The sequence below is a fragment of the Pleuronectes platessa genome, chromosome 16 (assembly GCF_947347685.1).
Source record: "Pleuronectes platessa chromosome 16, fPlePla1.1, whole genome shotgun sequence".
Classification (NCBI taxonomy): Eukaryota; Metazoa; Chordata; class Actinopteri; order Pleuronectiformes; family Pleuronectidae; genus Pleuronectes; species Pleuronectes platessa.
In genome coordinates, this window is record NC_070641.1 from 18,695,802 (window position 1) to 18,711,353 (window position 15,552).

Here is a 15,552-nt window from a genome sequence, read left to right on the forward strand (position 1 = left end):
GGGGTCTTCAGGGGAGAAGGGAGCAATTGGAGGAGATGACATGTCAGCCATTTTGCACAAACAGAGGTCAGAGCAGAGGTCGGCCCGGTGAACCATCATGTGGGTGTGAAGGCTAACGTGATCTCATGGGATGGCGCAAAAATAGCATGCCACTGCAGGAACACCTTTAGACAGGTCATGTTTATACAGTTGAAGCTTTTCTGCAATGTTCCTTTAGGACAATGAGGAACATTAGAATAGAATGTAGAGTGGGAGGGTGAAATTAAACACTAAAAGCAGAACAAGCACAGTGGTAACACAGGAAATGACTTCAGGAAACTGGTTTGTGCTCAAATGACACTTATATCTGTACTTTATTCCTCATGATAGAATTAGCTTGATCTCTGATTATCTTCATATGGCAGAACGAGGGCCCAGCAGTCCCTTATGTTCAATCAAGCCACACCAATTTGTAAAAAAAAACTCACAGTCTCATAAATATGCCTGATGATGTGTTGCCACATTGCTGGATTTATTTCTCCTCTCCACCTCCTCTCACTCCCCTTTCCCCCTCGTCCTCTCTCCTCCCCCCCACTGGGCAGTGTGTCCCTCTGTGAGCTCATATCACTGGAGCTTGTTGCAATAATGTGAGTGACTCAGGCGCTGATTCTGTAACATGACAGGCTCCAGAGTTTCAAAAGAAACTTACCAACTCAGCTACTTTGGGAGGCCATCAAGAGCTGTGTGTGTGTGTGTGTGTGTGTATGTGTGTGTGTTGCTAAGTATAAAGCTGATACTTAATGACCTAAGCCCCAAGGCTCATTTGAGCTACAGAAACCAGCAGTCAACTTATGTCCAAACATCTGGACACACACAGACGAACACACACCTACACACACACATATACACGCGCGCACAGACACACAAGAGCTGAGCTTTCATCATTGGCCAGGGGAAGGGTTTTAGAATCCGCCCTGACAGATGCCGCCCACACATCACTAACACACATACACACGCACACACAGAAATAGGATTTAGGCAGAGTAAGATCCATACGTGTGTAACATATATCTGACAGCTTGGATTATGTGCATATATGAAACTAAGAAAAAAACAAGAGGGCGATTTGTACATGTTTGTACATGCGTGTGTGTGTGTGTGTGTGTGTGTGTGTCTGTGTGTGTGTGTGTGTGTGTGCCAGCGTACGACAGTGACAAAGCAGGGCCATTTCAGGAGCTCCCTAGTGGTCACTAACTCTTCCTCACCTCTCTCTCTATTTTCTCTCTCTGATAGTCGCTCTATGTCAAGCCTCTGTCTCTTCCCCCCCCCCTCACCCCCGTCTGTCTCTCCTCCCAGAGCTGACGGAGCGATAGGCTGATTCGCCCGGGAGAGGCTAAGGGTCACTGGGCAGATGTCGGGGAAAGGTGGTGGGTCGGTGTGGAAAGCATCACGTTATAGATATACCATCATTCCACCGGGTCGAGGTGTGCAGGTAAAATGACTAAATCACAGAGGCATGGCCCGAATCTGCCCCCGTCATCTGGATTCCTCCACTCTGTGTATAAAGTGTGACATCCGCCTGCCCTCTCTACGCAACACACATCACACCATCAGGAAATATGGAGATAAAGATGGAGTGATACGGCAGTGGAAACATCTTTAACCTCCATGTTTACTTGCTGAGCATTTTTGCACATTTCATCACAGTAGTTTTTGCTTTGGCATTGCGACTCCTGCATTCCTGCAATGTCTCGTCAAGTTCCTTTTACACCTTACATTAAAACACATCTTTGGTGATTGGATTGCAATCAGTGAGAACTTGACTACACGGAGGTACAGTTGTAAATGCACCCGAAGACGCACGGAGAGCTGATTGCATGGGATCAGATCAGCCAAACTTCCGCATTGCAAGACAAGAGTCCATCTAAATATGCTGTCAATTCACATACAACCACCAGGGGGCGGAAATTATAATCGCACATGACTGTTTGACACCAGGGAGGAAGCAGCAGCTAGCAGACATAAGCCAGACCAGACGGTTCCTCTCCAGTCTGTAGGCTTACACACAGAAAGGTCTTGGCTTGGTTTGGAGGAGGATCATGGTTTTCGGGTGGAATACGTTTTTAGATTATGGGAATCATTGTGGTCACGGAAAAATAAAAGAACTGAAAACGATCAGTGGTGTGCCATGTTGAAATCTGGCATTTTCCTCACTCTGCAGAATGTGTGACCTCGTGCTCCCTCCTCGCACTTCTCATAATTACAAATTGCTGGCCACTTGAAAATGATGTTATTGTGGGACCTGGTTCCTCGGAGGACAATCATTTTATGCCTCGGTCCCTGATCTTGTGTTGTAATCTGTTTTTGTAATTTGTTTGTTTGAAGATTTCCCACTCCTCTGTAACTTCACTTAGTCCCTCTTCCTGTTATGGGCACCTTTTGTCTTTTTTCTTCCAGATCTCCGTGTTACTCAGCTCTCCCTCCCACTCTGTCTCCCCCTCTCTTTTACTGTGGGAGAAGTCTGAAGTTGCAGTCACCAGAGCAATTAGAGACTTCATGTACCTCCTCACTGTCAAGAAGAGGACACACACACACACGCATTCACACACACATACACACACACACTCGCACACACATGCACGTCCTCTGCCGCTCTCAGTGCTGACAGGCACTGGGCAAAAGTTCACTTTGCCACTGTGCTAACTATCTCCCTCTCTCTCTCTTTCCCTCCTTCACACTGTCGACCTATCACGCCCTGCCTTTTCAAGAAAAGTGCTAACCAGCAATCTCTCCCTCCTTCCCCTTCTCTCCCTGCGCCCGCCTCTCCAAGGGGCTGTGTTCCTCCTCTTTTGTCTCCGTCTTTTCTTGTCCTCTTTCATCCGTCTCTCAGAGAGAAGTTACAAGCTTGTCCTTCACTCCTCTCGCTAACTCCCTGTCCCTCCGTGAGTGTATCTGCAAGATAATTACCTCCCTCTCTATCCACCAGCTCCGACTTTCTCTCCCCTCCCCTTGTCCCATTCCTTTACCTTTCCCTACTCAAATCAAATCAATCAAATCACTCAATATATTTTCAGTTATATATGTTTGCAATAAACCTTTATGCTTTTGAAATGCTGGTTTGGCCAGCCGAGTGACAACATTCACAAATCACCAAATATTGCAGAGCCTCATTTGACTTGACTTTGTCCATCGTGTCTATTTCAGTTCTGATTCAAACTGATTCAAACTGATTCAAACTAACAAAAAGGAGCATGAACTCAAACGCATTTATTTCCAAACTTCTAGTCAGATTTGAAAGGATTGGCACATTGTGATATTCGAGCGCCTTGAGGAAATTCAATTACTCCATCCGTCAGCCCAGGGAAACTCACTGTGATCTCTCTCAGGTGAACACCGGCCCGGCCATAAGCCTCCTCCTCCCGTCTCCTCCTCCTCCCGTCTCCTCCTCCTCTTTTATCAAGGGAGATGTCAAATGGCAAACTTATAACACAACCGTTGTGGCCTTGTAGGCGAGGGAACCGTTACACATCACAGCCGGGGCGGGGGTGGGGGGGGGGGGAGTGAATCACCATCCACTTTATGCAAATGGTGTGCACCGATGCAGCTGGTTTCAATCACCCGGCGCGGCTTCGGTGACGAACCCGCTCGAGGTTCCTGCGACTTCTCCTCGGACACGTGAAGGATGCGTGTGTGACGGACTCGCCCGACCTCGGCATTAGAGCGAGCGATGGATGACGCTCGTTCCTCAGACGGCACGGACTCAGACGGCCGGGAACGAAAAAGGGCATCTGATCTTCTGATCTCCTTGATATTGGTTTGAGCACTCTCGGGTCGGCTAATGTGCTCGTAAGTATTCATTAGGGACCTCGACTGCAAGTGGGCAAATGGTTCATGCTGAGACACACTGATGGTCAATGAAAAAGCAGAATATTCATAAACCTCCCTCGGTGACCTGACTGCTCCCAGGGTTCATAGGAGCTGCTGCTCCCTGATCGTGAAACATTATGTTGTTTGACGCCCATTTCGACTGAGCCATATTCATAATTACCTTAAGTTTATAATTCTATCCTCTAAAGCACAAATTTGCTAAAGCTGCCAAAGCACTGTAAAAAGTACCATCGCTTTTTTCAGTTGTTAAGAATCATAGGGTTAGAGCAGGGGTGTCCAAACTTTTTATCCCGAGGGCCACATACAGAAAAAATTTCGAAGTACTGGGCCACTAACGCCGCCACGCCCCCCTGCCCCCGAGCGGACTGTTGACAGTGCGCCTCAATCACTTAGCGGCTTTCTGTAAAATACAGTGGGCCTTAGTCCATTACATTACAATTCATTTCGCTGTTGCTTTTATCCAAAGCAATTTACAATCAGTGCATTCAAGGGTAGGGGAGAGCGGGTTAATGTGAGACATCGGGTAATTTGACAGAGAAACAATGTGCAGGTAAGCTAGGGTGTGCAAGAGATCACATGAATCATAATAATCATAAATGTGCTTAATTTAACTATTACAACATGTGTTGTTATGGTAGTTTGAAAGTGGAAAAAGTAAGTGGATAACCTTACCCCCTTGATTTCTCTGGTCTGTCTCACTTTACCCCTAAGGTGGGGTAACAATCATATTTTCACTTCCCTTTCTCCTGAAGACATTCTGATCATTTCCATTGCTAGGAAATATCCTGAATTAATGGGAAATTTGTAAGTTTTACTGATAAATAATTTTAGCTCGCCTAAAGGGGAGCAAATGTCAAAAATGTCTCACATTACCCCGCTCTCCCCTACCCGAGGGTACAAACCCAGAACAACAAGAATCAAGAAAGTACAATTGCTTCAAGAATAGAGCAAAAGTACAAAGTGCTATAAGTAAGTTCCATTTAAGTGCTACTCAATTGCTAGTTTAAAAAATAAAAATAAAAAAAAATAATTATAATATATATATTTTTTTCTAATTTTAATTTTATTGAGGCGGGCCAATTTAAAATGGATGGCGGGCCGTAGATGGCCCGCAGGCCGTAGTTTGGACACCCCTGGGTTAGAGGCTCTGCTGTAGCTCCACAGACCCTGGATATCTTATTTATGAATTAATATCTCCCTTATTTGTAATTAATATATATGCACAGGGATACATTATATTGTGCAGCACGTTTTAGCATACAAGTGGAGTTTGCAATACATTTTTAAGTTATAGCATAAACCATAGGCAAGACACAGGCAAATGTATATTCTGAAAAGATTAAATTTATTCGGGAAAAATAAGAACAGACTGTGAGCTGTCACATTTGATTTATTAGTAATTCTGTCTGGCTGCAGTTTAGCTTCCTAGTGTAACAAGACAAGAATATTTGGAGTAGAATAATTATTGCTGCGCTTATCTGGAGCTGTCTTTACAGCCGCCTCTGGTTATAGCCATAGAATTTATATGCAAACTACTAACATGTAAGCTTTTGCTGCTTTTGTTCTCATCCTTCTACTTTAAGGACGAGTCGCCCTTCTGTTCTGAAGGGAGTAAAAAGAGCAAAATACAAGTCGGGCTGATTATTACATATTTTATGTTAAGACGTGAAGTGTATTTAACTCCAGGCAAAGCTCTGGCCTGCAACTCATTTATTCCCACATTGCAATTAGTAAATTCTAGCCTCGTTTAAATCGAAGAAAACCAATGGGAAGCACTTTCCAGAGGGTATAAAAGATAATGGTGCATATTTTTGTGGGAGTGATTATTGTGAAGAGGAGGAAAGAAGTTAGGGAATAATGTGCAGTCGTGACTGAAGAGGACAAGTTATTTTAAGAGTATGACACTATTGTCCTCCCATTTGTCTTCCTCATGACCGAAGCTACTTTTCCCAATCAGACTATGTTCATCCAGGAGATGTGGCCACAACTGTGACAAGTTCTCGTCCTCACATCGATCTCTAATAACTTCCACAAACATGGAATTCATAAGACGGGTCTCTGTAACTCTCCTCGATTGTGTTACCCGTGTTTTGGGTAAAAACTGTGTCTGAAGATTTCACATCTGCAGGAGAGTGTTTCGGGAAGTCGGAGGCTAAAGAACAGAGTCGCTACAGTGAAGAATGACTCAACAATTTATATGGCACTTTGTGTGGATAATAGATGAGAAATAGCAACTACAAAGCACTCACTTGGATAAAATGTACCCTGCAGTTAGTGGTGATGGAGACATTAAATAACTTATTAAATTCTCCCAGTTTGTGAAAGCAATACTTCTTGAGTTGAGCTGACATGAAAGGAAGAAGTTTTTTTTTTACAAGTTAAAAAATAAGGACAGAGAGATCTAATGATGACAGGAGACAACAAAAGGTGAAACAAAAAGCAGTGGTGAGGGATTGAGCGCATCTGTTTGCATGTGCGTCTACATGTGTGTCTGTTGTGTACCGCTGACATTTATCTGTGCAGTTTTATCCAAAAGCAATCTGCTGGGCTGTTACTGAGTTTAGCCCAGCAGATTGATACTGAGACAAATGGGCACTGCTGTAAGACGTGTTGCAGCGATACTCTGCATAGTGTTGTGTGACACAACACCAGAGCAGTGGGGGGTGATGTCAGTCAGCCGGCGAAAGGTAGTTATCTTCAAAACATTGAACCCATAACACAATTACAGCTGCAATTCAAGAGCTGTGTCCACGATAATCCAAACGCCGATAGCGATGGATTGAGATAACACACACACACACACACACACAGAGAGAGACACACACACACTGCAGGCAAAAGGGACATTGGAGGGCCTCACATTTCACCAAACCGAAGCACCCCAACACACACACACCACATCCACCCCCCCCCCCCCCCAAAAAAAAGTAACACATGATAAAAGATAAACATTCAAGTCTTTAACCAAACCTCTGGAATTATGAATCTTTCAGCAGATAGCTTGTCGCCTCAATGGGGTTTTCTAGTACATATTCCAATCATAGACTTTCTGGGGTTCTAACAAGATTGTTGTTGCTGTCATTCCATCAAGATCATTTCATTTATCTCTGAGAAGACCATAGAAATATTAAAAACTCCTAAAGTGAAAGAAAGTGAAGAAAACTCCTGGATCCGCCCCCCTGATCCGGATCCAAGCCAAAACATTATGGATTCTCTCTTGACTAATACTAAATAATCCTCCTCATTAAGATACAGACAGACAAACAAAGAGATGAAAACAAACCTCCTCTGCTGATCAATATGAAAACGTAAGACACAGACAATGAGACACGAGATGCCAAACATAATGTGGCGTTACAATGTCTCCTGTTAACATTCCTCTTCATCTTTACCATTTAATTAAACATCAACTTCAATCTACCATCACGTAGAAAACACATGGTTGATGCAACGTAACAATATGTAGGAGTCACGCATGTGAAGGAGGTGACATACAGTGTGTGTGTGCGCCAAAGCTTTGTACCCCAGCAGTCATTAGAGTCACTTTAAGCCCTTCATCTTTTCCCTGCTCTTTCGCCTCTCATCTCCTCTTCCTCTTTTGGTACAGGCACTAATGGAGTTTAGACTAGACCTGAGGGACAAGAGAGAGGGAGGAGGGGAAGGAAAAAGAAGGATGGAGGAGAGACGAAGTGATAAGGAGTGATGAGAGCGCGGGGATCATTAGAATCAGTATTGGTACTTGTATCAGCGGTGGGATTTGTTTTGGAAGCATAAGCATTACTATTCTAATAAGTTCTATTCTGCTTAACAGAGGTTTGTCTCATTAATGTTTGCACATCTTTCATGGAAAAGACTTTTCCCGCAGGTAAAAGGACAACAGTTCACACTCGAAGCAGCGGCTCATTAAATAAGTGGAGCACTCACATTATTGCACAAGTTCCAGGCATAAATGGAAATTTGGGATAAGACGGCATCTGAGGGACGAGGGGGAAGAGGGAGAGGAGTGAATGGATCTGTGAGAGAGCAGAGGACGGAAAGTAAAGCGAAGAGACAATAAGGAACGATGGAGAGAACGGACGGGAGAATGAGGGAAAGATAAAAGATACAAACACGGTGTCACGTTGAATCCAAAGACAGAGTTTTGATTTGCTTTGATCATACATATGTCAAAAACTTAAGAAACAACAATTGAACAGCCACACACAAATCCATCACGTTGCACAAGCCGGTGACATTACGTAAGAGAAGACATGAATCTATCTTGTAGGGTTGCAAAGGGGCGGAAATTCCCTGTAAATTGCCAGAAACTTTCCGGAAACATTCCATGGGAAGTTAAGCTCAGAATTTTTGGAGTTTCTATTCATTTATCCATCAATTGTAAAATATTTCTACAGACGATTCCAATTGTTTGGCATATTATTTATATCTCTGGCATTGCATTAGTGTCTTTTACAAGCTTTTTCCTCATCTTATTCTACAGAACATTGTCTCATGTGCGGAGACATTTCACACCCCGGCCAATGTAGAAAGAGAGGCTGTGTACATTTGCAATACTGTGCAAAGACCTATGTTAAGAGAGACACAAAGATGCAGAAGCATAAAGTCAAGTGCCCAAAGTTTCCTCAGGCTCAAATCAGCCTATGACAAAACAAAAGGTTTATAATTATGTCTGTATATGACAAGGTAAATACAGTTTTTAAATAACCCACACATTTCAGTTTATTCCCATTAATTCCCATGGAAAGTTTCCAACTTTGAATATTCCCGGAATTCTGCAACCCTACATGTAGCCCAGCAGCAGCTTCTCCAACTACAGCCGCAGAGAGCAGCAAAACAAAACAAAAATCTGAAAGCAAATAGTTGAGGGAGAGGAAAAGGAATCAGAAAACGATAGAAAGAGAGAGCGGGAGAAGCTGATGTGTCCCAGGTGTGCTCTCCATCCTCTGCAGTCGTTAAGAGGACGGCACGGCACCGCCTCAGCCATCCCTCACCATGGAGATAACAAGCTGTCAGGGCCAAGGAGGACCACGGGCCACAGAGGCCAGTCACTCGGCTTGAGCGCCACAGGAGCCAATCAGAGAGGGGAGAGGAGAGGGCGAGATAATGCGAGCAGAAGGAGAGTCACTGACATCGAGCTCTTCGGTGGCGGAGAGAGGGAAATAAGCGGCCGCGAAGGACTCGGAGGAGGGGAAGACGAGAGAGGAGCAAAACATGCAAGAGGCTGGATGACAGTCATCCCAGAGAAAGACCCAGATTAATGGAGAGCGGGAAAGAACATATAGAGAAGTGCATGCAACTGTAATGAGGTTTGGATGGGGAGGGGGAAAAAAGGACAGTGCCCAGAGCCGTCTATCAATTAATTCTCTGCTTCAAAACAAGTCATGCAGCACATTTCCTTTTCTGAAATGCTGCAAATAATTCCCTATGCTTTTTTTACTTTATAAAAAAGCCATTATCCAGACTGCTTACTTTGCAATTAGCAGTCTGGAACAAGTGGTGCAGAAAAGTGCAAAAAAACCAACAACAAGACGTTTATAATCTAAAATAAAAAAAGAGAGATTATTGCACTAAAGATGTGGAATCACAGGTTTTTCACCGCATGATCACACTAGAATGTTTGAAGCTTTTAAAAACCACAGCGGTTATTTTACCTGCAGATGAGCCTCCACTGTCTCTCTGCTGACAGGTCAGTGAATGTGTTTCCTGACATGTTATCATCACGATCTGAAGCAGAAAGCCAAATGAGAGCAAATCCTCTGTATGTGACACACACAGGAAAAGTTGCCTGTAGCTGTTGGTAACCTTTGGCCGTCACAGCTAATTAAATTACTTCCCTCTTTTCTACCTCTCTAACAGTAACTGGTGAAGATGAAAAGGCAGCAAAACAGCCTTTCATATCCCCATTGGCTCCTCTGACAGTTGCTTTATTTGTGATGCGTTCGCAGGGAAACGTTACAAAAGGCAGCCCTGTTAAACTGGGACAGCTTGTGCTGCGTTCACAGCCTGCTGGATATGAAAGCTTGCTTATGCTTTCAGAGCCCGGACGATTAGAGGAGCTTGACTTCTGCCGACACTGCAACTTCTCCTCCGCAGAATGGATGTTTAGTGTCGGCTCCAGTCAGCCGTGTTGCTTAATGCCACACTAATTACAACCTACTACATACATGGTTCAGAGTCAGACGCTTGGCTGAGTGCCGCGTAAATAATCTCAACATGAATCTCTCCGGTAAACGAGTAGCACACATGTATGTCGGCAGTTTAAGAAGAATTAGCTTCCAAGTTGCTTAAGTAACAGTACAATGTTACCTCCTCAATAATTATATATGTATAATAAGTACTCGTATTCATTATGACAAGTTTCAATATAACTTTGATGACTAGCTTCATTGAAACTTTGGAGTTTTTGTTCACGGGTTATGTTTTAAAACCCTTGAATCATGTGGTCTTTTAAGGTTAACATCTAGGTCTTTATGGCACCTTGATTCCATCTGGAGATATTTATATTCTTCAAGTTTCTCGTCCCATTTTCAAGACAGTTTTCCTGCTGTATTCTCACGTAGGCTCACTCTGACATTTTCCAGACATTTGACCAGGGGGCTGGACGGAAGAGTTCTGAGAAAACGTGCGGAGCGACTGACTTTGACATTTACGTTGTCGCATAACAGATCCTTTGGAAAATTTCAGGAAAAAGGTTGGGACTCCAGGGCATGTCTGAAAGCAGCTTAAGTCAGAATACAGTGAAGAAGAAAACAGAGCAGAGCTCGGATTTAAAAAACACAGATAGAAAACCTTAAAAATGGCCTGCGGTCGGATTAAGCTCATTTCATGTGTCTCTCATGCCAGACAGGACTTATGTACAATAGTTGTCTTTTGTACATGTGTACTTATTACAAAGATTGAATTTGGCAAGAGGGAGGAAAATCATTGGGATTATATGGAATCAATGTATTCATGTAAAAGAGGGGACACGGAGAGATGAACAAGATAGTTTAAAAGGAGGAATGGGGTTTATCTTCACAGAGCAGCTATGGAAAGAGTGTAAGTGTGCACTCCGAAAAGCAAGAACAATAGAGAGAGGCACAAGAAGTGTGTGGGGTGCAATATAGAGAGGTGCTGCGGGTGCTCTGCTGCAGGCAAGCGTGGGAGAACATCATTTGTGTGTGTGTGTGTGTGGGGGGGGGGTGTGTGTGTGTGTGTCACTGCATGCCTCTCACAGCTACTGAGTGCTGGACAGAATTATTGATCTGCAAAGAGATGGTGAAACAACCACTTATCCCCCCCCCCCCCCCCCCCCCCCCCCCCCACCCTACACACTAAAACATCTTGACAAACTTCACTTCAGACACGCAGACAAAAAAACACTGAGGACGGGAAGTGAGGCCATCACTACAGTGAGCTTCACGTCTGACTTTGAAAGTTCAAAAAACAAAAAATATCTTCATATGTGGTATATATACACACAGTATATATACACACATACACTGTCTACTTTGGTTTCAATTCACACAGATACACAAATGGATACAGATCATTATTCCGGTGCACTAAACATCAAACACGCAGTTCCACATACAGTAGATACACACACACACACACACACACACACACACACACACACACACACACACACACACACACACATCCTCCATATTCTGCACAAGTAACTGTGGCTATACTGCCATCCTGCACACATACGCACACACACACAGGCACTGTCAGACACAGAGTAACACCTCACTAACCGCCATGGTGACTGAGGTGTGTGTGTGTGTGTGTGTGTGTGTGTGTTCTCAGCTCGCCAGCTGATTCCACAAGAGGAGACATACCTCAGCTACAGCAATAACAACCTTCCCTCAAACCACCCCATACGCCATCAGTCTTCTTCACCTTTTCTCACACTGACGTTTTATTTTTCTGTCACATTCTCCCCCTCTGCCTCTCTCCCTTACTCTCCCTCTCTCTCACACATACACAGACACACACACACACACAGACTTGTCTCTCTGTGTTTTAACACGCTTACAGCTTGAGCCACCACGGGCGTCAAGCAACCAAAAGAAGCTGAGGCGATGTGAAATAAGATTGGGTGAGTGTGTGTGTGTGGTGTGAATGCACTGGCATGTTTGTACCCTATGGCGTTGGGCCATTTCAGAGGAGCAGAGCTCAGCCCTTAGCAAGCAGTGTAAAATCCTTCTGAATACAAAAAAATCCCCCCGATACATCAAAGTTGGAGTCTGAAAGGCAGAGGCAAACAAGTCCCTTTGCCTCATCTTCTGGTCAAACCATTCATTCCCTCTGTTTTCTTTCCATACTGCACTGCAACCAGACTCTGTCTTCCACAAGTGGAATTTTAAAAACAAGATAACCTGGCTATCGTGGAGCGATCCGGAGCCAAACATTAAGCCTGCGTGCTCGATTCATTCTGAGAGAAAATTGTTTGCAGAGCAGAGTGCAAATGCGACATCAAGCAGTTTTGCAGCGCTGTTGAAAGTAGATATAATGCTTCATCAGCATTTAAAGTAAATAACACAAAGCACCATTAGTTTAATAAGGGGCTGAAAAGGTATATATGGAAGTAGATAGGGCCATAGTTATACAGTATTTGGATGTGCACATGCTCAAACGCATACAAATACACAGATGTGGTGTATACTCAAACACATTTTGCAGCAGTGTGTTCTTGCCTGTCCCTATATGTGAAGGGATCATCCTTAGTCCCTCTGCTGTTGTCAGTGTAGACAGCAAACACACAACTGCTTCTTATGGGTAGAAGTTAGAAAAACCATATTTACTCACACATATTCTCTGACACACACACACACACACAGACACACACAAACATACAAATATGCACATTCAGTTGTTCAAGCAGTGGAATGCTGATCACTGCAGTTGAAGCTGTACAAGGATGTCAAAAACACTTACTTTCAGAAGATTCGGGGATGACTGCTGCACTGTGTTTGCAAATCCAGCAGATAATGGAGTGAGGGTGGACGGGGGGGACAGGGGGGATGGGGGGGGGGGGGGTCAGAGTCAAGATGGGGGAAAGTGTGTCAAAAGCAAACAACAGAGACAGGAGGATTTCACAAAGAAGAAGAAAATGTGACTCTGCAAAAGCAAGGGATGGGTAAGCGGTAAAAAGGCTCTGAAAAGGAAGGAGTGGATTCGGAGGGGGGTGGGAAGCAGCAGTGTCGGATAAGACGATGAAAAGAAGAAGGTGGAGGAGTGAGACGGACTGAATGTTGAAATGAAAGGTGTGCGGATGAAAAGAAGATGTTAAGAACGGCGAGAGGGAATCAATGAAGCTTAGAGACTTTTTAAAACCATTGAGGGAAGCGCCGAGGACAGGTGAATAATTGACGTTTGAGTATGATGGAAATTAACAGGATGGAGAATAAAAGGTATCTTTAGGGTTTAAGGGGATCCAACTCCACCAGTGACTGAAAGGATATGGGCTGGAGACCATCCGGATGCACCAGTTGCGAGGACAGGTGGTCTGCTTAAGGCAAAAAAAGACCACGGGCGCCAGCTCCGGGTAGGGCAGCAGGAGAGGGCTGAGGTCACTGCCGATGCTGACATCGTCGCCCGGGCCCACTTCCTCGATGATGTCATCAGCCTGCGTCGAGCCGTAGTCCTCACGCTGCCCCGGCACGGCTGAGGACATGCTCCCCAGCGGCACAGGACACTCCTCGCTCGTCATGGCAGCTCAGGTGAGATCTGAAAGACAACAGGAGTTCGTCAGATCCACAACAAAGAAAACAGCTGTGATTGACTTAACATGCAGTGTATGCACATGAAGCAAATGCAGGTTTAATTGGACAAACTTATTTTGGGTGTGCAGCCACTACCACAGACCATCAAATCACAGACGTGTCACAACATCACCTCAGAACTCGCAATTATTTGATGCTTGTTCTTTTCTAATCCCGAGGGCCCATTTGGTTGTGTGTCTGTCTCTGTGCAATGCTCTTGTCTTAAACTTGATTGTGTGCATAACAGAATTATTTACTTACAGATCACAATCACTTATCCCCAATCACTCACGCAGAGAAATGGACGACAGCAGAGAGTAAATCAATGTCAACAGTCATTGCACATTCATTGACAATTCATTTAGGCCCATCAACAGTGTGGAGGGCGAGGAAATGGGTTTCAGTCTCCTACCACTTAGCATGAGAGCATTGAATGGATTCACTTTAACCTATCAATGATTCCCAGATATAGTTAATTTATCACTTACATCTGATGCCGTCCGCACAAGCTTCATTGTTACGTGAAACTTGAAACTTGAAACTTAATCAACTGTCTCATCAAATATCATCAATCAGCACCAAGTGTAAATTATATTCGGAGTTGTTTCGTGATAGCTGAGCATATCTAACAGTTCCTTTTATGAGCCTTGTGATAGAAGTAGTAAATGATCTTCTTATTATGGATTCAGATTTCAACTCTACTTTATACTTCTGGAACCCTCAGGAAAACCCTTTAGATGTCTCTGGTCTTTGGAACACATGTGTATCCCATCATTATTTCTACAAATGATTCCCTGATGTTAAATCCAGAGTGCCACAGGGCTCTGTTCTTGGCCCTCTGCTTATCTCTCTTTATATTTAATTTATTTGTCAGCTCCCATGGTCACACTGAGCTCAGCAGTATTCAGCAGTAAAGGCAGATTACCATCTCAAACTGTGAGAAAAGCTTTGACGTCAGAAAACGTTCCCTTCTCCGAAAATTCACTTAAAGCTGAGATGCTTTTCCCGGCCGGGTGCAACAAGTAACAGTGACAACAGTGTGATCTCTCAAAGTCTGACAGCCGACAGCCATGGTGAGACATGTAATCCTACCCTCTCTTTTGATCAACACTTTCTTTTTCTCACCTTTTTTTTTTTTTTCTAGCCTGCCATGTCAGATCTGACCACATTAAATCACTGGCCCAGAGCAGACCAGACTTTAAGGTGCTTTGGATGATTTACAAACTCCTTAATGGGCGGGGCCCTTTCATACCTGTCTGAACTCTTCACACCGCTTTGTTACCAGAGTTAAAAAGTCCGCCCCCCTGCTGACATCACTATCTGAGTCCTTTTCCACCGGGCATTAAAATGTGACTAATATCCAGGTTGTATCCAGATCTGAACATCGTTACATTTACAACTGATATCAATGTGATTACATTTAGATCACTCTTTCCCGCTACTGCACATCCTCTTCTTGCTTTTGCAGTCCAAAAAAACCCCACGATTATAAAGAAAAAGTAGAGAAAAAAGATTAGAAGAAGATCCTAAGAAAAAGATAGTGGACGATAAAAACTTCGAGCCTTGTACCTGTAACCATTCTGTACATTAAATTAAACCTAGTACAGTATAGTCCGCTGACACCATTACTTTAACTTTCCTGATAACGGCTGCATCTCTCTACCCCTCTGTTTGTTTATTCCCTCAAGCACACAAGCATCCAGGCTGTGTGCCTATCTCTCTCTCTCTCTCTCTTTCTGTTTCTCTCTATCCCTGCGATGTTCTCCTTCCTGTCCTCCCTCTTCACTCGGGCTCTCTGAGCTGGACCATTAATCATCCTGGGACCACTCTCCTGTGGGGTTTCTGCCCTATCTTTATTCAAGAACGTAGCCTTTCATCTTGAGAGCATTAGTTCTTCATTTCTTGTTCGGTTCTCGTGGAGCTTCCCCCCTCT

At 44.1% G+C, this 15,552-nt stretch overlaps 1 protein-coding gene across 1 annotated transcript in view; it reads right to left on the minus strand.

Moving 5' to 3' along the window:
- Nucleotides 1-13,567, minus strand: part of LOC128459031 (voltage-dependent T-type calcium channel subunit alpha-1I) — a 104,622-nt gene extending 91,055 nt beyond the window's left edge. Inside the window, exon 1 of the mRNA XM_053444127.1 lies at nucleotides 13,320-13,567. Within this exon, the coding sequence (XP_053300102.1) occupies nucleotides 13,320-13,567 (248 nt within the window). The remainder of the gene's footprint in view (nucleotides 1-13,319) is intronic.
- Between the last annotated feature and the right edge of the window lie 1,985 nt (nucleotides 13,568-15,552).